The 26,668-nt window shown below is 39.1% G+C and overlaps 4 protein-coding genes across 4 annotated transcripts; 3 read left to right on the top strand and 1 right to left on the bottom strand.

The window, feature by feature from the left end:
• Positions 1 to 5,515: 5,515 nt before the first annotated feature.
• Positions 5,516 to 12,812, top strand: LOC141912657 (E3 ubiquitin-protein ligase rfwd3.L-like). The gene is made up of 15 exons (XM_074803982.1): positions 5,516 to 5,569; positions 5,779 to 5,874; positions 6,160 to 6,663; positions 7,010 to 7,090; positions 7,216 to 7,494; positions 7,624 to 7,709; positions 7,907 to 8,009; positions 8,091 to 8,272; positions 8,931 to 9,153; positions 9,645 to 9,808; positions 10,327 to 10,530; positions 10,906 to 11,000; positions 11,077 to 11,168; positions 11,591 to 11,782; positions 12,545 to 12,812. Exons 2-15 carry the CDS (start codon positions 5,809 to 5,811, stop codon positions 12,695 to 12,697), a joined length of 2,424 nt encoding a protein of 807 aa, XP_074660083.1. The 5' UTR covers positions 5,516 to 5,569; positions 5,779 to 5,808; the 3' UTR covers positions 12,698 to 12,812.
• Positions 12,813 to 13,012: 200 nt separating this feature from the next.
• On the bottom strand, positions 13,013 to 18,938 carry LOC141912577 (microfibrillar-associated protein 1-like). The gene is made up of 10 exons (XM_074803865.1): positions 18,747 to 18,938; positions 18,253 to 18,304; positions 17,985 to 18,152; positions 17,040 to 17,352; positions 16,467 to 16,591; positions 16,003 to 16,111; positions 15,144 to 15,304; positions 14,510 to 14,669; positions 13,915 to 14,004; positions 13,013 to 13,338 (listed from the first exon to the last, which is right to left on the bottom strand). Exons 1-10 carry the CDS (start codon positions 18,814 to 18,816, stop codon positions 13,162 to 13,164), a joined length of 1,425 nt encoding a protein of 474 aa, XP_074659966.1. The 5' UTR covers positions 18,817 to 18,938; the 3' UTR covers positions 13,013 to 13,161.
• A 248-nt stretch (positions 18,939 to 19,186) lies between these two features.
• LOC141912822 (snRNA-activating protein complex subunit 1-like) lies at positions 19,187 to 21,154 on the top strand. Its single transcript, XM_074804230.1, has one exon. The coding sequence runs from the start codon at positions 19,338 to 19,340 to the stop codon at positions 20,388 to 20,390; it is 1,053 nt and encodes a 350-aa protein (XP_074660331.1). The 5' UTR covers positions 19,187 to 19,337; the 3' UTR covers positions 20,391 to 21,154.
• A 296-nt stretch (positions 21,155 to 21,450) lies between these two features.
• Positions 21,451 to 26,657, top strand: LOC141912523 (MOB kinase activator 3B-like). The gene is made up of 8 exons (XM_074803775.1): positions 21,451 to 21,532; positions 22,160 to 22,236; positions 22,332 to 22,482; positions 22,898 to 22,991; positions 23,574 to 23,707; positions 23,912 to 24,027; positions 24,120 to 24,206; positions 24,679 to 26,657. The coding sequence occupies exons 2-8, from the start codon at positions 22,186 to 22,188 to the stop codon at positions 24,706 to 24,708; spliced, it is 663 nt and encodes a 220-aa protein (XP_074659876.1). The 5' UTR covers positions 21,451 to 21,532; positions 22,160 to 22,185; the 3' UTR covers positions 24,709 to 26,657.
• Positions 26,658 to 26,668: the final 11 nt, after the last annotated feature.

Genomic DNA, 26,668 nt, shown 5'->3' with positions numbered 1-26,668 from the left:
GGGGAGGGGATTTTGCCATGGCCCTCATATAGCTTTCGCATCAACGCTAAGAAAAAAAATTAACGGCGTTGCTGAATTGCAACAATCCACTGGCATTCACTGTATGAGGACGTTGTCGCATCCTCGCTTGCCAGGGTTTGATTGCCTCCCGCCAAAACTCACGTCAACACAATCTCTGGCTGCAAACCCTTCGTTGGTCTATTGAAGGGTTTGCCAGGTTTTACATTGCCCAGAATTCCTTGGGCGGACAGGTTGCCACAGTGTATATATCTAGCCAATCAAACGCGTTGTTTTTGACACCGGCAGATTCGCTGCACATCTGGTTGTCTAGACTGGTCTGGTGGCCGCTTAGCGGCTCGAACCCGTCCGCCAAAGAGATCTTGGGGGAATTTTGGGCAATGTTATAGACCAATGCAGGGTTTGCGGCCAGGGTTTGTGTTGGCGAGGATGGCCTTGAAGGTTTTTGGGTGTAAATCATAGATGTACTTGTCTTAGTTCTTGTTAACAGCACAATATGGGCGTTAAACCTAATCATACTTTTATATGTATCAAATATAACTATAGCTATTGAGTTTGTAAATATCACAGTTCTCGTGTTCAAAGCATCAGCTGTAAATAACAGATCACAATGAATACTTCTATTGTATTCTGGAGGTCCAATAAATACAGACGACTTTCAAGCTACGCCTAACAGAAATTGCTATTCAATCGGTGACTTGGAGTCCGTCTTCAAATACAAAGGGTTTTAACAGAAATATATCCGTATAAAGATACAGTCAAACTTTGTTCGGATCAGCTGAATCCGGATTTTCATCTTACCCGGATATTATTTACAATCCGATCATTGCATAAATGTAAAACATGATTTCTAATATTTAACCAACCGGTCAAAGTCTGGCGTGTGAGGGCACACTATTAGATAATTCATGAATATCACCAATTGATGGCAAATTTGACGTAAATAGAAATAATTCATAGCCAAGTGAAATGACCGGACGAATGACCGTGTCTACGTCAGGGTTGTTATAAGCAATCGGGTCCTCGCCGCCGCCGGCCTTTGGGATAGAAATGTCGAGATATCAACCGCGCGCAGCGCCGAATTTCATGACAACCGGTCATACCGGTCATATTGTGATGTTTATACATCACGAGCACCTAGATTTCTTCGTTCGAACACGGAATGAAAAATTACTGTAAACATATTCCCCTAGAGGCTTGTTTTCAAGCGCAATATCGGTAAAAAAAACATTGTTTTCTATACCAAACATCGACGTCACGGATTTTTGGACGGACGGACTGGCATCGTCACTGTTAAATCTGGGTTTGACGCGAATAGTATTAAATAACATTACAATCATATAATTGTCTTGACGCATTGTTCACAGACGATACATGTTTAGTACAGAGATCAGATTTCTGATCGTTAAACCACGCAATGTACGTAGCGGATTTTCGTAACTGATTTCCTGCTCGCTGTTTTCGATCGAAAAAGACAAATTGTTAACTCACGCTAATTATCGGTTCAAAATGGTTTCCGCAGACCACAAGCCCGTTACAGTATTTCATCAATTTTCTACAAATTTTGCATAATGTGCAACGGACACGAGGCGCATTTTCAATTGGCGAATCGACCAATAAAGAAGTTTCCAGTTTCTAGGCGCCATTTTGTGGCGGTCCCTCGAGGTCCGCATTGTTGCGATGAATTGCGCTCATTTTTAAAACATAAGTTTAGATTGAATATCATATATAGTTCTGCAGCCCCTTGTTCGATGAACTTAAGTTATACAGCATTTTAAAGGAAATGAAATGCAGATATTTGCTGGCGATTCTTGGAATTTTTGAACGCAACAATTGAGAACAGTGACGATGTGAAACCAAACTGTGTCATGGTTTTGTCTTAAGATATCTATAAATTTTTTCTCCAGTTGATGAAAAGTGGCAGTGCTCTCTTTTAAATTGCCTTAAGCTGTATCCTATCTACGTAGATATCATCGCCGAGTTTCTAATCGGCGATTGCTTGTTTCACCTCCACCGAATAGAAAATATATACTGAATGATGAGATCTTTTGATCGGCGATGATATTCGGCGAATCAGTCTTCACACCGCATTCGCCTAAACGCGTCAACCTTGGTCTCCCGAATTCAATCGCAATCGAATTATACCGTGAATGATTCGCCGAAGAAATTTGCTTAGTCGGTCAAAAGATTTAACCTGTATGGCCCATCGATAGATCTGAACGAAAGAATGGACTTGTTTACCACAGCCCTTTTTAGGCAAATGCATTCGAAAATGCGCGCTTGCGTTAGATAGAAAAATAATATCTTACAAAAGGTCTAACCCAGAAAATGTGAGCGCACGTTCCGTCAAATAAGAATATAAAACAAAGATGCACTTACCTGGAAAAATAATTTTCTTATAATTTCTAAGGTAATTTCTGGCCGGTAGCGGCGTCGATGAGTAGAAAAATAAAATACAGTTTGTAGTAGAAACGTTCTGTTAACGGACATGTGCGGTATTAATGTCGACATCTTGGAGCTCTGCGAAGAACATACCATTATTTATTGTTAAACTGAAACTCAAACGCGGACGTCCAGGCGGTTTCTCCACGTACGTATAAATCTAACAAGTTGACAGTCTGGTCTTTTATTTATAACGACACTTTCTCCGCGCGATGGCCTTCAGTTAAATTGAGATGTTATGAACTACGATGATAAAGGTCAACGAACGCTCGCTCTGAACTTCATTCCGCGTCGTTGTCTTCCTCCGTTGTTTTATACAGAAGGAGGCGTTTGAAACTTTTTTCATAGTTTTTTTCTCTCTCTCTCTCTTTCAACACGCGTAGGTTATCGAACAGAATACGAAAAAAAGAAGTCACGTTTCTTCGTTAGAGACTTTATTGAAAGGAGTGACGTATTATAGTAATCACGTTTTTTTTTTGTAAGAACTTTTGGGTGCGGATAGAATATAGTAACGTTCCAGTTACGTAAACCCATTACATAATTATTCATGTCTGTATATTTCCCAGTCTAATGGAAGGCCTTTGGACGTCAGGATTCCACAATAATTTGACAGAAATTAACTGACCACTATCTTATTAATTCATGTTCATTGTTCATTTTCACCTTCGGACGAGCTGAAGCTTCGAACAGAACTTAGAATCTACGGCGCATTCACAGTGTGAACATATCTGTTATTATTGCGTAATATTCAAACTTGCTGTAATGTTATTTTGTGACGAATGTGGATTTTATTGAAAATTTGTGTACACAATATAATGGAAATGAAATGCATATGAAAAGAAAACAAATCTAATTTATTTTGAAATAGAATATTGTCCCTCATATTTGGTGGATTGATTTGAATTGATGTTATGTTCATTTCGGTGTCCCCGTCACACCTGCCAGGAACGTTGTGAAATCACACAAAGTAGAGATATGGTAGGAATGGTCAATCGGAATAACGTAATTAAATTAGTCGAAATAACATAATAATTTGTGTACATAATCGGTAATTTCTGTTCGTATAAGCAATCATACATCCAGCCTCAACGGGCAAGCGACTGATTGGGGTTTATTTTTGTTGGCCTAATTTAAAAGATTTGGAATTAGCTATAAAGGAAAAGATCATATATTGTCCTCCATTCTTTTTAGATACTTTTCCGCGAGTGAATTACAGTTTTAACCTAGTGTACGTCCGAATGTATTTGTAATCGATAATGAGAATGAATCGATACAGATTTTGGGTCCGAATATCTTGCTTGAAGAGGTGATAAGTGAGTGTCTATACTTCCGAGAAACGTACTAGGGGTATTCGTGCAGACCAATTTGGAATCTTACCCTTCGGCCAATTAAACTGTTAATGCAGTTCTTCATTCATAAATCTGGCCTTGGAATTTTTTTTTGAAAAATTTTTGAAAAACGATCGATATTAACCATCAAATTTATGTAATCATGTATCATGATGGTTGTCAATTTTCCGTGAAAGTAGGGTTGGGTCAGTAAAAGAAATGAAATATAATGTAATACGAAGCTTGTCAATCCCTCCGGCATTTTTTAAAAGTGTACGTATATATTCATATGCTGGGCTAGAGTATCAAATGAAATATCACGCACAAGGCTACCGTCTTTTGAATACAATATAAATATATCTATTTTAGTATTATTTAGATAAAGAATACTAAGGTGTCTACTCCCCCGCTTCCCGCCCGAGTATAGAATCCTGGATGATGATGATATGCATAACGGAACAAGTTACACTTGAGTGACATGGATTTCGGAGATTTTTCTGTTTGGAGGTCAGTTCGAAGGGGACCGGTCAGATTCGATTCGATTTCAAGATAAATGAAATATTTACTTTGTGACGTGATTAGAAGGGTGGTCAATAGTTGAAAATGATGTGTACTAAAATGTATCTTATGTCGGAGTTTTCTGTAATAATTAGCCCAGTCACCTAAACACAATTTCAATGACATCTGTAGCACGATTAGCAGCTGGAAGTCGTAGGTTCAGCGTATTGATTAAGAGCTGGCAGTTGAGAAAGGCCGGTAGTTGGTTGAACCATGCGAAAAAGGCACGAGTCGATTAAACGGCAATCGATGATTCAAAACGTAAACTTAGATCCTATCCGTCATCTTCTGAAGTTTCTAGCTCATACACTCTAAGTTTGCGAAATTAATCAATTCTCATTTCCTCTCCTTTCGTTCATTCGTTGTCCTTTCCGTGGACTGGATGCTTGCGACAGCGGCCTCTTTGCTTGGACCACGCAGAAAGCTAAATTTCTTTCTTTTCTCTTTTTTATAATTGGGCTTGTTGAAAATTGTGAATTTTGTGGTTTGTTTGTATTTTCTCTCCTTTGATCTCTGTATAGTACATAGCCTGTCATAGTTTTTCCGTTAAATAAATTTGAACATAGAACTTGATTAACCGATTTTAAAGCTCGACCGTTAACGCTACTCAGTTTGATTTTGAAACGTCTGACAGGACAGGAGCACCACAGTGTGATTCATAAATCATGCATTGAACGCGAGTTTTTCGAGGATGGTTCGGAGTGAAAAATCCGCCACTGCACACCACTCCGGAGATCTTGCAAACCGGCAAATTTGTTTTTTTAAACATTCAAACCAATTGGCTAAACTGACCACCCATTTAAGCACTGCCACTACTATAGTAGACATCTGGTTGTTTGGTGAATTCTGCGGCGCCTCCTCAGTCAGAAAATAATGAAAGCGAAAGTGAAATAGATACGTCGGCAGCCAGGGCCAAATTCGGCTTATCGTATCTAATCGACTAGTGGTCGGAACTAATAACCGAATGTGCTTAATCTTCGAACAATTTCCGGAATATAGTTCCGACTAATGGACATTCGGTTTCGTTTAGTTCGACCGTAGTCGACTAACTCAGATAACCGGGTGGCCCAATCTACTAGAAGTCCTGCAATTTTCCCGGAGCGACCCGCTATCGCCCAAGACTGCAACATCTTCAGGCATGATACATTTTGTACATAAACTAGGTGGCAGCACTTGACGGCAGTATTTGGTGATTGGGCGGTCTGTTCAGTTTTTTCCCCCAAGTAAATAAAACTCATAAATGCAATGAATACAAGTTTGCTCTTCTAATTGCGCCTTAATCTTAAATGATGGTATATAGAAATTCGAGATACTTTTTGTCGTGAGACTGAATTAGACTCAGATTGATTGATCGTGCGGCCAAACTTGCAATCAATACAAATACAAATTAAGATTTATTATGTTGTAATGTAAATGGTCTTATGTTTTTAAGGAGGAATAATCGTCTTCATGAAAAATTGAAATGGAAAATAATTCTTCATCATCAGATTCTAATTACCAATCTGGGGATAATGCTGAATTGCAAGAGGTAGGCTGCACAAGCAACGAGGGCCATATTCGGTTTTATTCGTCACTGACACTAGTCGACTAGTGGTGGGAACTAATAGCCGAATACGCTTGATTTTCGAAGTATTTCCGGAATATTGTTCCGACTAACGGATATGCGGTTTCGTTTAGTTCGACTATAGTGGCCCATATGCGGTTTCGTTTAGTTCGACTATAGTGGCCCAGTCGACAGACCACAAAAGCGAAAGCAACTCTGAAGAGCGAATGATTCATTTTGATTAGTTCATCTCTCTTTTTAAATTTCTAGGCAGATGACAGTCAACGCAACAGCGGAAACGTGATAAACTTTCGGTTTGGAGAAAGGGGTCTAGGAATTATAACAATTAGGGGAAATTTACCTGCTGCTCCTTCACCAACACTAGTAGCGTGCAACGAACCATCTTCATCAAACCAGCGCCAACCGACTCCGAGAATTGTTTTAAGCGAATCGATGAGTTTCGTGGCGCCATCTCAGCTCCGTCGAGCTGCGGGTGTCAGTTTGATAAGACCGGCTGCTACATTTTCCTTACAGCAGCAGCAGCATCAGCCTCCTGTTGCTAGCAGTTCTACAGTGGCACCGGTATTCGTGAGCAGTTCGATACAACCTAGCACCAGTACTCGTCCGGCCGAGTCGTCTCAAAATCAGCCGAATAATCTTGTGCCGTCATCGTTGCATACAGCTGCAGTACAACCTCAAAACATAACTCAACCGGTATCTACCGTACCTGCAGTCGGTCTTAATGTAGAAATCATCGATGTCGATAGTACTACCGTAAGTTTTTCGAGATCTTTTCTCTATATGCCATAATTGCGTTTCGAGATCTTTAGATATGTTCTTTAGGGGATCCAGTTCCACAGTTCTGAGTTCGATGTGACTGTAGGGATAAAACATTTGAAATTGAACTGATTTGAGTCAACTTTAACTCACAACCTGAACCAGGCCCAGTATTTCTTTAAAAACTGAAGAATAGAATTTCTATTTGAAATATCTGTCTTATATTCCACTATTTCCTTGGACTTGTTTGGGAGTAGAATTTCAAATTCGAAAAATATCACTGGAAGTTGACTCGATTAAGATATAAATCTTGCATTTCATAAGTTTCTTACGCGTATTTTAGGAGGAAGATACTGACGGTGATGATGATGACTCCTCATCATCTGTTGGTGAAGATGCAATGAACGATAATGAACAGGAGAGGGTATGAATGAATAAATATTGCGTGAAATTTGTTCCTTTCGATGGACGGTCAATAGTTAAAAATGGTGTCTACAAAAATTGTTGAACTGCTCCTATTTCGGTGTTTTCTTTTTATGATTGTTTCAGTCGATGGAAGTTGAAGAAGGTTCAACTGCTGCAGATCATATTCAACCAGTCGCTCAAACTTTACAGAATATACCTGCTCAGCAGGGTTCAGTGAACCCTGTTCAGAGTTCATCGGGCACTCCAGGTCCATCGAGCGCTCCGGCTGCAGGTCCATCGAGCGCTCCAGCTCCAGGTCCATCAAGCGCTCCAGCTCCAGGTTCATTGAGCACTCCAGTTCAGACTTCATCTTTAGCCGCTGCTCGTGCTATGCTGTCTCCTGAACAAGATGACGATTCTGAGGTAAATAATCGACAATAATATCTATAATGAAAAAAAGTGTCCTGCGTCAAAGCTACTGTTCAATAACTAATGAAGTCGTTAAAGGGAATGATTACTGACTTTTACCCGTATATATGCATTTGTTTTCAGTGTTGCCCGATATGTTTTGAGTCGTGGTCGACCTCCGGTGAACACAGGATATGTTCATTAAAGTGTGGACATCTATTCGGATTAAGGTTTGAAAATATTTCATAAATATTCTCACTATCGCACTGCATTATTTCCCCTTGGCCGGATTTGTTTTTCTGCGAAAGTTGGCTTAATTTTGGCGGAACATACTGGTAGCCCATTTGGGTCTTAGGTCAAATAACACAGAAAACTGGCCTCACAAATTAATCGATAGATATTATAATTGTTGAATTGTTTGTTGCAGTTGTATCGAGAAATGGTTACAAGGTCAGGGAAGCAGGTGTCCGCATTGTAACAGTAAAGCTACTCGTAAAGACATCCGTGTTATATACGCCAAGTCAGTACGGGTAGGTTTTAGCGTAGCCTGTCCTATTGTTTTGAATGAATTTGAGATATTTTTTTCAAGCCTGTGTTTTCGATAATTGTAGGCGTTAGATACGACCGATAGAGACCGAGCTGTAGCCGATTTAGAGAAAGAACGCGAGGCTCGACGTCGCGCGGAAATGGAGGCCGCGCAGTCTCGCGTTCAGTATCAGATGATGATCGATGAGTGCAGACGATTGAAAGAACAGTTGGATACGAGACAGCAACAACTTACAAACCTCAGAGAGTACGTACTATTACAAATGACGGACATAAATCTCGTAGAACTTACATTAAACAGGGTGGCTGCTCACCTGGAAAACTCGGGGAATTCAAATAATGCTGTTGACTGTGTGTTTCTTTCTCAGTACATGATACCATTGAAAATGAATGAATTGTAGCATTTTAAATCTAGAAATTTCCCTGATTTACTCAGGGAATTTTGTGTAATCGCATGGGAAAATCGGGGAAATCTCCGGGAATTTGTTAATGGGCGGAAAGTGGCCACCCTGATATATGAAACTCCTGTTCAATGATTAACCAGAAATTTGTTCGCTTGAATGTGAAAACTTAGATATTACAACAATTTACCGGATTAAGGTATATCTTTATGTCCAAAGCAATAATAACATGTTAGACAAATTGTACAAAGGATATACGCTCAAAATATGAAATGTTAAAAATATACGAAATTAAAGAGACAACACACTCCATAGAATGACAGACGATAATCTGCTTTAGTAGTAAAAGGCAACTTGTGTTGTGCGATGAATTCGCCATGTATCATTACTGTTTAGAAACAAGTCAACCTTACCTATAAATTTCGTCAGGCAGAGTTAAAATTTCGGCTAGGTTCCGTCGAGACAATGTTTATTCAATTCACGATGATTGTCTATACGTTTCAGGTCGGGAGTTGCTTTGAACAATGCGCCTGCTGGCGGAACACCCCATAACGCTCAACCCAACCAGCAGCAAGCTACCGCCAAACAGTGCTACCTATTGGAACGAACTATTGAAATATCTCGGGCCGGAAATTGCCGCGTGATGACGTTTTGCGGACAGATCGGCGCGCTGGTGATCTCTAAACCTTCGGCTAATCCACTATTCCCTGGATACGGAATCCAAAAAGTAAAATGAATTAAATTGACTCAAAATTTAAATAAGCAGCTAGAGATGATGATATGGGATGTTTATATATGACTCAGGGTGGCCACTCACCTGAAAATCCTTGAAAACTCAGGGAGTCAGAAAATTCTAAAAAAAAATCAGACAAAACTTTTGGGAATTTGACAGATTTTACCAAAAACCTGGAAAACTTGGAAAGCAATTTGGATAATGCTATTGACTGTATGTTTCTTTATCAATACATAGTTCAATGAAAAATGAATCGTAACATTTGAAACCTAGAAATTTCTCTGATTTACTCAGGGAATTTTGTGTAATTGCATCGAAAACTTCAGGATTTGTGACTGGGCCGAAAGTGGCTACCATGACTATATAAAAGGCCTGCGATATTGTGTAGATTAATAATGTAAATTATCTAGACTGTTGTTTTTACCCATCTTCAGTGATTTATTGTGGGTCTCTGAGTTGATTTCATCATTCTGTCTATATTACAGGTAAGCTGTTTAGATTTACGCGCCACTCAGTACACAGCCGTGCATCAGAACTCTATACGCGATATAGCTGTACATCCACTCAGTCACGACAGTTTATTATTGTCGGGATCGCTGGATAAAACTGTTAAACTAACCAGTCTAATCAGCAACACCGTCGTTCAAACGTAAGTAGACATTAGATGTATAAAACTCTCTCCAACGGATTGAGGTCATTACATAATCTGCAGCCACCAGGAACCACCCCTCCAAACAATCACCCATTCAAACAATCGTCATTAGCGTGAAGTCTTGCCGATCAGTTTTTGTACTGTGTGCTGTTAAAATGTATAATGTCCAGTGTTTGTAGTTAATTTCCAATTAAAACGTGTTACAAGTCCTAAAAGAATCAGATTTCAAGTTTGGACGGTCACTTTTTGAACGTGTTCTGACAAAATGTTTAATGTCCGCTGCTTTGAGTTCATTCGCTTCCATATTTGAGAGGCCAAATATCCCAGTCAAGGATCAGAGAAAATAACAATTTTGGCGGTTTAGAGAGTATGGGCATAAACCAGGGAGGGCAGTTTATCAGAGGGTGAGGTACAACCTAGGGTGACTACCTGGTTTTATAAGATGATTAGCAGTACCTTGTAGTGAGGAGTGTATATCATCATAGAACTGTAACATTTTCCGTATGATATTTCAGTTATAACGCGCCGAGCGGAGTGTGGAGCTGTACGTGGAATCTCGCCGATCGTAATTACATGTACGCCGGTCTAGCAAACGGCACCGTCGTCGTCTATGACATACGAAACACGTCCGAACACGTTCAATTGTTGAACACAAACGGCTCGCGTAAACCGGTCGTAGGATTACAATACATGCCGATGGAATACCGCGAAAATATCACGTAAGTTGAAAATAATGATAATCATAATAACAATGATAATGTTTATTTTTATATGGCGTCGTTCTCTTAACGGAATCATAACACTTTACATAAAACAATATAAGCTGCAAAATTGTATTATAAAAGAATACACTGAGCCAATAGGGACTCGCTATCACGAATAGATTTTAGCAGAATAATGACCTGAAAACAACCTGAGTCTAGTTCAACAGTTCTGTAAGTTAGAGTTAACAGTGAGTTAGAGTTGAAATTAGTTAGTACATTTTGAATGAGTTCACTGTTAAGGTCAAATCTCAACTCAGAACTTTGGAACTAGGTCCTGAATCGGTTCAGATAACCGCGCTTTATGGATATGGGGTGCTTTTGTATTTTTAGTCCTGGTGGACTGTTAGTTGGACAGTTAGATTCCACTTCATTTTTTGAAACCAAGGAAGAAAACGATTACAAAATTCATATTTTAGCATTGGAAGGTCAGTGGAGCACTCTTTTTAGCTATTGTTTATAGATTTGAAGGAATTCTGATTTGTGTGTTGTATTTCATTCTAGGTTCAATGACGAGTTTAGCTCTGGATCCGTCGACTAAGACACTATTAGGATCATTTCGACCAATGTCCACTGCACCATCCGTCAGACATGAGGTAGTTTTCCCGATTGAACAACAGTCTGTCCTACAAATGAGCTTTGACAGGAGCTTTTAATACAAGCACATATTAAACTGAAAATTTTGACCTGTTCGATTATCGACTTCCTGCTGGGATTCGTATTTTCAAAAAGCACCTACTGTTATTGAAAATGATACAGTCAAATTCACTTGCCATGACATGATTTGTAACATTACTAAAGTCATCACTATTTTTTACTCCCAATTTGTGTATTTCCAGTTAATTTTACTCACTGTGAGTCATCATTTCGATAATTTGGAAATGTTTCCTGTCAGTTCAGTTAACCCTTTATTCAACACACTGGGGTGGAATTTCTAGAAATCTTTATTAAAACTACCTCGAGCACAATGGTTAGTCGGCACTGAAAGGGTTTTAATGAAGTAAAATGTGTATCGCAGGTTTGTTCGATGCAGAGGACGAAGTTAAACTTACACGATAACGACGACGACGATTTGATATGGCAGTGCGCGACGGTGAAAACGTTGTACGGAGGGAGCACGATGAAACTGTTGTCGCGATCTACGATTTACAGTCATCCGGTAATCGACGGTCACCTGTTAGTTTGTGCGGGTGACGAAGCATCGGGAAAGGTTTGTATCGTAGAGCGTTCATTCATGAAATACGTACGCAACATTAACCCTTTCAGTGCGTCTACACTGCAGTGCAGTGTATGAATCGGTTATGGATTTTTCTAGTACACCGCACTGCGGTGTATTGATGTAATCAACTCTCTTGAAAATGGCAGCACCTGTCAAACATAGTGAACTGTTAGTCACTAACGATACACCGCGCTGTGGTGTATACGCACTATAGTGGTATTCCCATTATTCAACACACTAGGGTGGAATTTTTCAAAATTTTCAAATTATCTCCAGCACTATAGGGTATTGATTAGTCAGCACTGAAAGGGTTAAGCTATTTTCCAACTTTCGTCACGTACGTAAAAGGCTGAAAAAATGAAACCTTGTTTCTCCGCAGCGGCCGGGTCATTTTGTAAACTGCGATAGAATTTGTAATCATTTCATTCCTATAGCTATCAGTTGGCTATGGTTAACTTGATCATAGTTTTAAAGAAAAGTAATGTTCAGGGTAGGATAGGCAGCCGGCTGGGTCTACTTTTGAACCATTAGTCAAGGGAAATCTATTGAACCATTAGTCAAGGGAAATCTACTTCATGCGATGCCAGTTTAAGAATCTGAGCCTAGCAAGTCACTTTCACCGACCCCTCAGATACTTTGAATTATCTTTTCTTCTGGACCTTTCGAGCCTGGCCTTCCAATTTTCCTGGATCCTTGCCTGTTTATATTCGAATTACCGCGATTCTAATGAGAAATATATTTTATATTTCGTAGTCGTTTATTTGGGACGCGAGCACCGGAGAAATAATACAGAGGTTAGATAACGGAGGCGTACCGGTTCTTCAAAGCTGCGCGTACACTCTCAACAATCAACACTTTTTAGCTTCTCTTACCGAACGCAATCTACGAGTGTTCAAATGGACTTGATTCGTCGATCGATGATTTTTTTTCCCGATTCAATAATTAAGCATTTATAAATTCTCGCGTCTGTGATAATGATAGTTTATGTGATTTGCATGCATAAACAGTATTTGTAAATAGATTCAGCTGAATAAACGTTTTCTCTATAAGATATTTATCGTCTCTATACTTCATGTTGATAAACGGTAACTACAGTAGACTTATCTAATCTCTTTTGAAGTGAAAAAACTACTTAACTAGGAGACAAAGACTTCAGTCTGTTGCCCTCACTTGAAAGATTCCTCGAAAATAATATTCAATCCGTACAAAAATCCTTTATTTATTCAATAATTTTATTAATCTATTTACAGTAAATACATAAAGACACAGATCGGAATCATAATATCTACTCTTCTTCACTCATATACGCACACAATCAGTTCTTTTTCAAATGCATCGACTCGTATTGTTGTTACGTAACAATCCGTAACTTATTTACGTTTTTTAACGGACGGTCGATCGAAGTGCTGTTTCATTCCGCCGCCTTTAGCCATTTGGAATTTCAGATTTTGAGCCGTATCGGCGACCCACGGAGAATCGAAACATGTCGTATCCTGATCGACGAGATGTGTGTACTTCGTACGTCCCGAACGACCGAAGTTTTTGACCTGAAACGAGACAGAAACTGAGTTTCATCATCTGAATGATTTAGATTTTGCTTACTGCGCCCAGTTTCACAAAAAGGTTTAACTCGCAAATTATTGGTGTAATTGCTATTGGTTCCTTCGTGTATTCAATGAGGACAACAATTCAAAATAAACTTGCGCTTAAACTTTTCCTACTCAAGGGTAACACTCTTAGTAGAGACAAGATTTAGGATATATTGAAATTACTGAAGTATTCGCACTTTAACTAACTTATAACTAATAATAACTTAACTTTTTCCTTGAATTTTAACAGAATTGTACAAAACGAAAGGATGAAGGACACATATATTATAAGTATGATATTCATGTTGCAAAACAAGGGTCTTGAAGATGCTCCTCCAATGTATTCACTATCAAGAAGTTCCTGGTACCCTCGACACCAACAATTCAAATTCCACAATTTTTCCCTGATTTTCAAGAAAAGAGTCAGAATTCCCTGATTTTTCCAGCAGAGGGATAATAACTAAATCCAGGATTCCCCAATTTCCCTAATACATAACAGCGTTCTGTTGCGTATAGCCGGGTATACTTATTTACCTGCATGACTTTGGGTAAAATAGTTTTATCGAAGTGATCTTCGAGCGTAGCCGACGAATAATCACGTTTATACACGGTATCATCGTTATCCTGTAAATAACAACACAATAAGAAAATGTTAACGATCAATTGAAACCCGAGAGAGGGGTTAACAGGTTCCCTACAGATCAATCATTCCTGGATATAAGGAGTTTTCAAGGAGTTTCAAAGGAGAAAATCTCGAGGAAGCGTTCGCATCACTTTAATATCCCAATTACAATAGACTCCTCCTAAATCGGTACTGTTTATCTCGGTAAACCGTTAATTTGGTGGTTTTGTAAGCAAATTTTTATCCTTAACACAATCTAAACTCAGTTTCTAATTTGGTAACTGCCTACTTGAGTAAAAAAACTCCTGGTCCTAACTGTACCGATTTAGTGGTAGTTTAATGTACAACTATGAAACTAGACGAAAATTACTAATAACCTATTTCTCAAAATTACAGGTATCTTATTCCAATTAAAGGAGATTCAAGCACCTTCAGTAAGCATTTTCTGTTCGGAGTTTTTAAGGAGCCGTACTGACCAAAGTTAATCACCAGTCCCGCAATACTTACCAAATAGAATGCACCACGGTGATAGTATTTCTGTAAGAATTTGTATTTTCCTTTCACCGATTTATTCGTAATCGTTTTCGGATTCACGCGGAACTCGTTTCGTCGTTCCTCTTCCGTCATATTGTGAATTTGTTCGATATCTATCTTTTCTTTTTCGATTCTGTAGCAGTAAAAATATTTCATCAATTTCAATTTTCTTCCCTGTTCTGAATTAAGACCCCTAAACAGTCTCTCGTGGCACAATATTTACAGTTGTTAATGCAAAGTAAATTATCCACTAGAGTTTTAAGAGGCCATCCTCTCCCCGGCAAGGATTCAAACCTGATTTTCAAATAAAAGTTAAACAGAATGGCCACTTTCCAGCAATTTACTAATCCCCTGAGTTTCCCTGATTATTAAAAATGTTACATTCTAATTTTTCATTAAATCGCATACTGTCAAAGAAACATGGTCAACAAACATTATCCAAATACCCCAAGTTTTCAAGGATTTAGGTAATTTAAGATTTTTTCTAGATTTTTCTGATAACTTGGAATCGTCAAGGTTTTTCAGGTCAGTGTCAATACTCATTTGTTTTAAGTTAAGAAAAATTTATTAAAAAAAGTTATTAGAATTAAGTCTTTCAGATACGTACGCTTCACGCTCCTCTCGATCGCGTTTGATCCTCTTCAGTTCTCTGACCTTCCACGCCTCGTATTCCTCTTCATCGTTCTCTTCATCGGTGATCAACGCGTCGCACGCCTCCTCGGTATTACGAGCCTCCTCTAATTCTTTCTTCAATTCATCCTCGACGATCTTGAAGACAAAATCAAACGGAGAAGTGAACACTGTTCGAAGATCGACTTCAAATTATCAGGGGGCCGGTTGCACAGTCATGACGTAAATCCAAAAGTGGTCTTAAATCTTAAGACTTGTCTTAAGTTGTTAGATTGACTATAGAACTTAGTTGGTCTTAGACTGTTTTAAGTCTAAGCCATGACTATGCAACCGGCCCCAGGATCCAATTCCACAGTGTTGTGAGCTGACATAAACTATGAGTTAAAATTACCGTAGTTCATTTTCGATGAGTACACTCTTCAGTCAAATTTCAACCCAGGTAAGTCAAGGGCGGATTTAGGGGGTGGATCAGGTCATCCTTCAAAATTCAAATGTGCCACCCAAAAAGTCTAGAAATCTATTTTGCGAAGAAAATTTCAAAAAGACGAAAAATAAATCCAAATGGGCCGTGATAAAAGGTCAGAAAGTCCTTTTTGTCCTTAATTGATCCTTGAGTGAGGCTAACAGACCCCTTAGAAATGTTCGTGCTTGCAGCCCTCGCATTGCCAAATCTGCCCTTCTCAAATTAAGTGCCCATTCCAATTTTCAGGTCCATCCCCTTCTAAGAATCCTAGATCCTGTTGAACTGGGTCCACTTGGCCAAAAAAGTATTTATTCAGGGTTTTCAGATTATTTGGGAGAGTTAAGATTGGTTTCGTGAGATCGTGAAGACTTACTCGTAACGTTTGTCTTCGTCGATCTTCCGCCATCTTCTTTACTTCGATTTCGAGATCTCTCTGTTTCTTCAATTGCCTGTCGCGTTCCTGGATGGTTATTCGGTCTTTTCTGAAGAAAAATAATCATTGAATTTCACATCAAGCACTATTGAAATTTCTCATACAGAAATCCTTGCTACCCAAACCCTCTTAGGTCTTAAGGTCTTATGTTTCGGGGGTGTTTAATTTTACCTGTATATAATACACTTAACTGTAGAATTATGATTAAATTTTAGGCCGAGTGCTATCAACGTTTCTGATTACCACGTATAGAAATCCTTGCTACCTAAAAGACCTCCAAGTTTTGAGACCTTTAAGGGGATCTTAGGTTTACTTTCACCCAACCATTTTCACTTGAAGGACACAATGAAATTTCAGGGGATCTCAGTGACATTCTTGACAGAAAGTGAATTTTTCACACATACTTTCGTACGAATACAGGTTTCAGCCTTGGATTCTCTTCTTCTTCGGAATCGCTGTATTCCTCGTATTCCGACGATTCTTCCTCCGATTCCCCTTCCGATTTCTCATCTTCGACGTCCATCAATTCCTACAACATCAATGACTCAATAAACGTCTTAATTTCCTCTTTCCCGTTTAACGTTACGTCAAACCAGCTCTTTCTTACGGATTAAGGATCCTGATATTTCCCAGACCACTGACAGAAAATTCCCTGATTAATACTGGGTATCTCAACAGTGGGGCAGTTTCTTCTCAAGAGGTTACTTGTGCAACCCATCAACGAGGACAACAAGTCGCACTAAAATTTCAAATTCCCCACCCCCAACTTTTCCCTGATTTTCAAGAGGAATTAGAACTCCCTGATTTTCTATGCAGGAGTAGATAAATCCGTGGTGTAGACGCGATATAGTGGTATACCTGATATTCAACACAATCGGGTGGAATTCTTCTCAATTTTCAAATTATCTCCAGCACTTTCTCAGGTATAAATTAGTCAGCGCTGAAAGGGTTTTAAACAAGATTGTTTGAATTTCTACCTCTTCATTTTTTTGTTTCGCTCGCAATCGGAGAGCGTTTCGTCGACGCTCGATTTCCTCGTCGTCTAATTCCTCTTCGTCTTCTCCTTCGTCGCTGCTCTCCGACGCCGCATCGCCGCGGTAACGCACCGACGTTCGACCGCGTTCTACGACCATCTTTTCATCGTCTCTCTCATCGTCCCGTTCCTCGTCGTCATCCGGCTCCACGCGTTCATCGTCGTTGTCGTCTTGCTCTACTTTTACAGCGGTATCTTCGTCGTCGTCGGAATTGGCGAGAATTTCTGGTTCTCGAATACGCCGGTGACGACTGACCCTACAAAATATCAACATCAATATAATCAGGATCATTCCGGGAATATAAGGAGAAAATTTCAAGGAAGCGTCTGCATCACTTTTTATCCCGATTATAGGAGACTCCTCCTTAACTGTTATTTTGGTGGTTTCGTAAGCAGATTCCTACTCTTTCTAATTTGGTAAGCGCCTAGTTGGGTAAAAAATAATTATAAAAGTTTTAAAGGAGTTTTTGGCATTTTGATCAAATTGAATGAGTTTCAAGCACCTTTAAATGCATTTTCCATTTTGAAGGAGTTATTAAGGAATCGTGGGGTCGTAGGGAACCTGTTATTTATTTCGACATGGTGTTCTTATTAGAGAAAATCTCCTTTTTTGAATTTTGTAATTCACAACTTTTCTGAAAACTCTTTCACGGTAATCAGTTTGTAACCCATGATTTCAATTCAAAGAATCAATAGATAGCATAGAATTATGAATTTCTGAAGTGCCTTGTATACAGTAGGATTATCTAAGACACTCTCAGAAAACAGGTGACATCTACAATAAAAAGTCTTAAGATTTTCTTTGAATCTCGAATCACGTGAAATAGTAAATAGCTCAATTAATTTGACGACCGAAATTGAAGTAATGGCTGAAAGTAGAGTACCCTACCTGTCTTCATCTTCGTCTTCATCATCGCTGATGTGTTTCTTCAGTAGACGCCTCAAACGAGGGTCGTCTAATTCAGCCTCCGTTTTCAGCTGTGGTTGTTTATTTTTCGTCGTGAATCCAAATTCATCTTCTTCATCGTCGCTAGAATCTACCGGCGCGTAGTCCGGCCTGAAATATCACATTAAATCCGCATCGATGTAATATTTCCAAGTTTTATTGGTAACAGGTTTAGGGACGCTCGAAATCTATCGAATCAAAGATTGTTTACCTTTTCCCTGAAACGTATCTGCTGACTTTCACCTTTTGCATAATCGTGTCTCCTGAATAACAATACAAAAACTGAATTATGATGTCATATTCTTGAAGGCTATCCAAAATAAAAAGGGAGTGGTTATTTTGCCGGATCCGGTACAAAAAAAGTTATTTCACCGTATGCCTAAATCATTTCTGATTGGCTGATTTTGAGTGAGGTGACATCTCAAATAACTTTTTGTGGACCGTAACCGGATCCGGCAAAATAACTACTTCCAAATAAAAATTTGATACGCAAATCTTTTTCAAATTTAGAATTCGATCAATAAAACTTCATTTCGACCTCATGATGTGATATGAACGTTCTTCAGAATGAATCAGAAAAGATGGAATCGGATCTTTGAGTGCGAGTTTAAGCTCAGGGGATTTTCTGTGAGACATTGTATGAACCCTAACTGTGCAATAAAATGTTAATTGATGATTCGTTGACGTTGAGAAAGATGGCAATACCTTTTTCATTTTTGATCGGGATTGCTCCAGCCGTCGACTGAATCGGAACTGATTTCACAGGTATCGACATGATTATTTTCTGCTGCTGGTTTCAACGAGGAAATAAACCTATCCGATGTGTTGAATGATCGCTAAGAAGTACTTTAAAAAAAATTGGGTTGAAATTTAATTCTGTTCATCCGCCATGTTTGTTCTCCACATTTTGGAATGATGGCCCGGACGCAGCGATGCTGACCGGACACCCGTTCTCGCCCAATAGTTCTTTCCGGGCCGTTAAGCTTCAGCGCTGAAGTTTTAATCGTTGACGGTTGCTACTAGTGATTAAGTATGGAATTCCTCAAGGTATTTCTTGTAAAAATTGGAATGTAAAATTGAATCTTTTAAATTTCTTTTTTTACGTCCGGTTAACTGGGATACTGTGGCAAGCGAGTAATAAGTTGGTAGTACTAAATACCGACCAAGGCCGTCTAATTTTAAATCTATGCAGTTTTTCATAGGGCGCTTCGAAAAAAAGTTTTCAAACATTACTTTTTCTTGGTTGTCATTCGGCGGAAGGGGACAGTTACTGAGAAATTGGAGCAAGGAGCGAATATGGCTTCTGCTAATGAGGAAATGAATACTGAATCGACGAAGATGGCTGAGGAGATCGGCGCCGGTGCCGGTGAACTGACAATTGCGAGTTCTCATACTACAGGAGGCTGCATCCGTCTCGATTTACAAAAACTCTGTCGCCGCTTCGTATCATCCGACAGCATCCGATACGAACAATTCGCCGAAATCTGGCGCGATATGAAAATGCCGCAGATATTCTGGGGTCGACGCATGAAAGAAAGCCTGATCGAGTTCATCGAAGAAACGTTCGTCGTCGCGAAAGAGTTTTTATCGTTTAAGAGTTTTCAGGCGAATCTCTGCGGTCTCTACTTGTTGTACGGGCTCTATCACACCCAACCGCACGTTCCCAAACTGAAAATACTGATGGAACCCGAACAATGGAAGTGCTATCTTAAATTTCTCGACCTCGTAACGAAAAAGGGACATTTAGACATCGAGTTCATCATGCGCAAGATGATACTGTCGAAGTGTTTCTATTTCAGCGCCACCGAGCGTCCGGTTAGGAATTTCTGGGTGGAGAAGGACGCGCGAATGCAGAAGTCGAACGACGGCGGGTCTTCGATCGTAAAAAGCGAAATCAACGATTTGGTGCATTGCGATTTGGCCATACAGTTAAACGCCGTTCACGAACAGTATTATAAAATGAAGTGTATGCTGGCGGGCCCGACGGCGACCCGGCCCTCGCCGGCGTTAGACGTGTTACAACATCGAAACGTTACCGAGACGATGGAGGCCACGATCGCCGAGTTCGAAAAACGTGTTGCCGAAAAAATCGCCGCCGGCCCGTCGGGAAGTTTGTCTCCTCCGGGAAAAAAACGCACGCGAACAGGCCAGGAGTCCAGTCCGCGAAGAGGAGGAAGAAAAGGATCGAATTCGTCTGACGAGGATTATAACCCCGATGAGGATGACGATGAGGATGGCGACGGGGATCACGGAAATAAACGCGCGACGATCAAAGAACGAGCGTTTCGTAATAAAGGTAAAAAGAGACGCGATCGTCGACATCGCGTCGCTCGGGGAAAGCAACACTAGAGGGATCGTCGACATCGCGTCGCTCGGGAAACGCAACAATAGAGTGGTCGTCGACATGGCGTCCCTCGGGAAACGCAACAATAGAGTGGTCGTCTACATTGCGTTGCTTTTGAAACTCAACAATAAAGTGGCCTTTGACATTGCGTCGCTCGGGTAACGCAACAATAGAGTGTCGATTTTTTACGTGTACTACTGAACTACTTAGACTGCATTATTTCGACATATTAAGCTGTCTCTTGGTGCCTGTGAGATTATTGCATTTTGTTAGAATTCAGTTGAGACCCAGTTCCACAGTCGTGAGTTAGAGATAACTCTGAGTTAAAGTTAGTTTATTTTCAATGAGTTAACCCAGAGTCAAATCATAACTCAGAACTGTGAAACTGCACCAGTTGGACCAGTCCATGGCTTAGATTTTGTTAATGTAGGGGTCAGTTGTTCATAAGTTGGTTAGAGTTAACCAGTGAATAGTTGACATCGTGACAATTACAAGTTCATCGTTAATTTGATGGTATTTATTCGCTGGTTATCCTTTACTAAATGTTTAGCAACCGGCCTGACCCCAGAAGTTTGTCTTGTATCTTAACGATGTTCCCCAAACAGAGGACCTTTGGGCACATCGTGTTGGGACTGTAACAACGTCTGGTATTCAGACTACTCCAGGAGCCTAAGACCAACTAAGTTCAAACAACAAACAACTTAAGACCAGTTTTGATATAAGAGACTACTTTTGGACTTTGGTTTGTTCTCAACTGTGCGACTGGTGTTGATGATATTGATTTATTGTAAAAATAAAAAAAGTATAATCGTAGAATAAATAAAACAATTTTCATCTTCTTCACTTCAAGTTTTTAAAAATTGAATTAATAGGCTTTATTTCTTCTAAGCGGTTCCGTGCTGCGAAAGAATGTTTTATCATCTTGCTAAGTTCGGACCAAACGATTGCGAGTGTCTGAGTAGTCGACGTTTCGCGTGAGGATTTTAAGGCCCGCCCGATGCGGCGTCCGACCCGTACCGCTCTATTTCAGTGTTAGGAGCGGCGCCGAGTCGTCCATGGGTGACACTGCTCACTTCATAAATAGAACCAGGAAGAAAGAAATCGACGATTTTTCGCAATAATTATTGAATATTCAACGCATAATTTGGTGAGTTTTGAATCCCGGTGTGATTTTAGATCATTCGTGATTCTTCTTCAGTAAAAATGAGAAATACATATTCATAAAAGAAGGAAAGTAGCGAAGTGTTTTTTTGGTAAAAAATATCCCGAATTGGTGGAAAACGACATGAGACGAGACGAGTGGAGATGATCACTCATTGAATATATGTCTTGACTTGATCAGTTGATTGATAATGACAATGTCATAAAGAATAAGAAGCTGCTTTCTTGATTTATTGCTTTGGAACAACTTTTTTTGGACAGTTGTTTGTTGGTATTTTTCTATCACCTCTTAAAAACGATGGAAATGTCACCCGGCCTTGTCATCTCGACCATGTCGACTCAATCAGGAAGCCATCAAAACCAACAGCAACATGGCTGTTCGTGCCAGGATCTGTCTTAGACTAACAGCTGTGTTTAGTATAAACACTAGTTTACAGGTTTATAGATTAAGCTGAGCCTAGCTGGACTGTGTCCCAGAATCAGTCATGACCAATATCCAATGATCCATTAACCAGACAGTGAATAAGCCTTATTCACTGTAGCGCACCAAGTCTACTCAGATGACAGGCTGACACCAGAACACATACTAATTTTAGTTGATTTATGTCTCTAGTTTCAGGTATATGGGTAGTAAGCAGTATGGCTAATCTACCAGTAGTTGGTTTTATGAATTTTTTCGGCCGAGACAAGGTGGGTATCACGAATCTGTACCACTTTTCGATTTCTATCATCCACAGGACAAGCCCGGTTAAAGTTTTTTGATAATTCAATCATTTATTTTCCAGACATTTCGGCCGAAGAAACGCTTTGAACCCGGAACATTGAAATACAACCTGCACAAGCAAGCGACTGCCTCGTTGCAATCTGGTATTGACCTCAGGAAAGTTGTCTCGTTGCCTCCAAATGAAAATATGAATGATTGGATTGCCGTACATGGTATGTTGATTTTTCGAGCATCTTTCAAGAGGGTACCAAAGGGCAAGCAGACCGCTTGGTTTGCCCTTGAATAGGCCAAAAAATATCTGCGATGCCTCCAAAAATGTTGAGAACATTTTTTGTAGACTTAACAGAACAGGATTCTGTCTCATGAATTTCATTTGAAATGGCCTCAGAGACGCTAGAATTTCGAAATCCTTTGCTGTCTGTCCTACTGTGCCTGTGAATCATCAGCTTCATTTTTTTCTTTCCTTATTTAATCGATCTGCCACGTATTTTAGGAGTTTCTTGTGGAAAAAGTACATTTTCATCTTCAGCCCCCTTTCCGTAAATTTCGCTCTCGATTTTTTTCCTTTTGATTTTTAAACCATCAGACTACTCTTCTAATCTGTGCGACAATCTCTTGTATTTTCAGTCGTCGACTTCTTCAACAGAATCAATTTGATTTACGGTACAGTTACAGAGTATTGCACCGAAGAATCATGTCCTACGATGTGCGGAGGTCCGAAGTAAGTAGAATCGCTTCCTTATAGAAAGAATTGAAAAATGATTTAGCGCTGATCAAGAGAAAGATTCGTCCCTAAACGTTTATCTACGAGAAATCTAAGGATAAAACCCTACCAGGGCTGATTAATTAATACTGGAAAATGCTGGAGATAATTTGAAATTTTTTTTGAAAATTCCGTCCCTGTGTGTTGAATATTATTTGGGCTTTAATGTAACTACTCCGCGGCACAGTGTATCATTATGGACTGATATTCCATTTGTTTGATAGGTGCTGCCATCTTCCAATAGAGATAAAAACTCAGGTTGCGATGCGGTGTGTACTAGCAAAGTCCATCTCATATTTATACACCGCACTGCAGTGTAGATTCACTGGAAGGGTTAATTATGTATGGCCTATAATGTTAGAATATCCTTGAGTTGCACAAATCATTAGTGTTTGACTCAAGTTTTATCGTTGAAAATTAACTAACTTCAAGATTCAAATCGAACTGGTAAACCCAGTCATGTGGTGTAATGTTTGTAGTTTATGATACTCGCTGGCTAATAGAATTCTTCATAATGTGGTCTATATTTGATACATTTAGATATGAATATCACTGGTGTGATGGTCTAACGTACAAAAAACCAACAGCTTTACCTGCCAATAAGTATATAGCCCTTCTGATGGACTGGGCTGAAAATCAAATCAATAACGAAGATATATTTCCAGTCACATTAGGTATGATTTTCTGTGAAGTACAATTAAATGAATTCACACGATTTTGCACAAAATTTAGCACTACATTAGGAGAGTTAAGGTAATAAGATAATTTTCTCTGTGGAATACTGATATAATCGAAGAATCAGAAAAGTTTGAAACACAGATCTACGAATCTTCGTATCAAACCTGACGCTATATTTCGAGTGTAACTTTTAATTACAGGAGTTCCATTTCCGCGGAATTATTTTCCGACCTGTAAGAAGATTCTGACTCGACTTTTCCGCGTGTTCGTTCATGTATATATCCATCATTTCGACAGATTAGTCGCCATTGGAGCCGTACGTGTTGAGACCGAAAATATTCATCTTACATTCTTCATCTGCATCGCGAGCCACATAAATCGCTATATATCCGATTACGTATTTTTCAGGAAGCCCACATTAACACTTGCTACAAGCACTTCTATTATTTTGTCACGGAATTCAATTTGGTCGATAAAAAGGAGTTGGAACCACTGGTAAGGACATTATATGATGTTAGAATTGTTCATGACTGGGAGAAGAACCATTTTATAGCAGGAAGTAGTTCTGCAATGATGCAGCTCAATAAAAGGCAGTGAATTGGGAGTCAGGCTTATGTTAATTCAATTCTTAAAACTCTTAATGGCTTAACGAAGTCCATCGTGAAAGGTGTCCTCTTGTACTGGATGGCCACCGATCGGGAAAACTTAGGGAAACAGAAAATTGTAGAGAATATTTGACCCATTTTACCAAAAACCTTGAAAACTCTCTGTATCAATACGTGATTCAATGAAAAATGAATGAATTGTAACATTTCAAACCTAGAAATTTCTCTGATTCACTCTGGGAATTTTGTGTAATCACATGGAAAACTCAGGGGATTTGTAAATGGACGGAAAGTGGCCACCCTGATATATTCGTAGTCAAAATCTTAGATAATCCAAAAATTTTCATTATTTCTCTCCACAGCGTGAAATGACAGAAAAACTAACTCATTAACACGGATGGATATTGAGCGTGAGGAGAAGCCGCTGTTGTAGCATGCGCTGCCAGCCCTTACCCCGACAACAACCACCTGGCTACGATGTTTTTCTGCAGCGCGGACATATCATCAGATCTGGACACCGTTTGTAAGGCAGGTTTCGATTGGACGAACTCCGGTTTAAGAACAGCAAATCCTGATTACAAACCCTCTACCGGGGCCGTTTCTATCTAGGTTTTCAGATTATACTACACTCTGGTCGAAAAAAATGTAAAGTGTATTTTAGTCGATGCAGAAAACATGAAAACAAACATGTTTCATTTAAGAAACAATGTTCCCGAAACCATGTTTATTGTTTCTTGTGTATGTATACAACACTCGGAAACACTCGGGAACATGTTTCTGTGTCCTATTTATGCGTTTGGCTTAACACACTAGAAGAGCGTTCCAGAATCAGTCGTAGGGAGACTCAATCGAAACCTGCCTAGATTTTCAATTAGTAGCAATTGCAAACCTTATACGTGTGTTGAACATCATAATACCCGTGAATATTATACGTGGAATTCAATGTTATTTGAACGGAGAATACGAATCCACTATGAAAGCAGAGAGAGAGATGTGGCGTATTGTATGTATGTATGAGTGTGTATGGGTGTTTATGTGGTGCTACCTGTTTCATATGTACATCATATTATATAAATATATGAAATTTATTTTATACGCAGAGACATTTTCGTGAATTTTACTCTCGATGAAGAATTGAAATTATGTCGTAGGCAATATTTTACACTGACGTTATGTTTAATCATTATCTAACTTATTTTACGAACGAATTAGAAATTTTTCGATCATGAACTGAAAAAATTTTTTCAAAATTAATTGATCTGTAACGAAATAAATGGTGGGAAAGTTAAACTGCGGTTTGTGTCGATATTCAGGGTCCCTATAACTCCTTGATTCCTTAAAAACTCCTTCAAATATAGGTGCTTGAAACTCCTTTAATTTGAAAAAAAATGTTAGAAACTCCTTCAATTTTGTCTGTAGTTGTACACTAGACTACGCCTAAATCGGTGCAGTTGGGACCAGAATTTTTTTAGTCAATTAGGCGGTTACCGAATTAGAAACCTTGTTTAATAGTGTATTAAGGATAAAAATTTGCTTACAAAACCACCGAAATAATGGTTTACAGTACCAATATAGGAGCAGTCTGCTGAATGTGAAAGTGATGCAGACAGTTCCTCGATATTTGATATTTTCTCCTTATATCCAGGAATGACTGATCTGTAGGGACCCTGTTATTTATCATCATCTATTTTGTTAAGGTTTATGAAAGAAGCAATGATTCCACACAGAACATTTCCGATTTATAAATTTGATGTTTTGTCAAGTTTAGTACTAGGTCTTATACGTTATTTGTAAAATCTGTGTTTGACAGTTTAGTACTTATCCCTAGTAAATAACCTAATCGTTGGTGGTATTACCACTTACCAGGTAAGCTTTCATTATCGAATGGGCTTATATGGTTTGTGAAAATATCCAATCGTCATGAAGCTAAACCACTGAAAGTTACCGACTACCTTATCCCTAGGGAACTTGTAACCAGTGAAATATCTGAAAATGGCAAAATACAGAGTTTAACTATCTATTCAAGAGAATCGTATTATCTAACATGATTCCTAAACAAGATTGTTTTCCCTTCCTGAAGAAAAATAATTTGTTGAAGCTGTGATTTTGGTATCCGATGTTTACGTAGGAAATTTGTTTAAATGCTTTTAGAGAGGTATCAAATTTTTGTAATGTAATGTGTACAGTTAGAAGTGCTGTGGAGGATATATAATTTTATCCTTACAGGCTATGTATTGTATATGTCTCGTTGTATACTACACCATGTACGTTTTATCAAAATGTGTAAAGTTGAAAACCCTAGTTAATATTTGTAAAATAAAAGTCGCAATTATCAGAATAATTTTTTGTTGT

The sequence above is a fragment of the Tubulanus polymorphus genome, chromosome 11 (genome assembly GCF_964204645.1).
Source record: "Tubulanus polymorphus chromosome 11, tnTubPoly1.2, whole genome shotgun sequence".
NCBI lineage: Eukaryota > Metazoa > Nemertea > Palaeonemertea > Tubulaniformes > Tubulanidae > Tubulanus > Tubulanus polymorphus.
The sequence above is the reverse complement of the archived record's forward strand: the minus strand, read 5'-3'. Positions and strand labels throughout refer to the sequence as shown.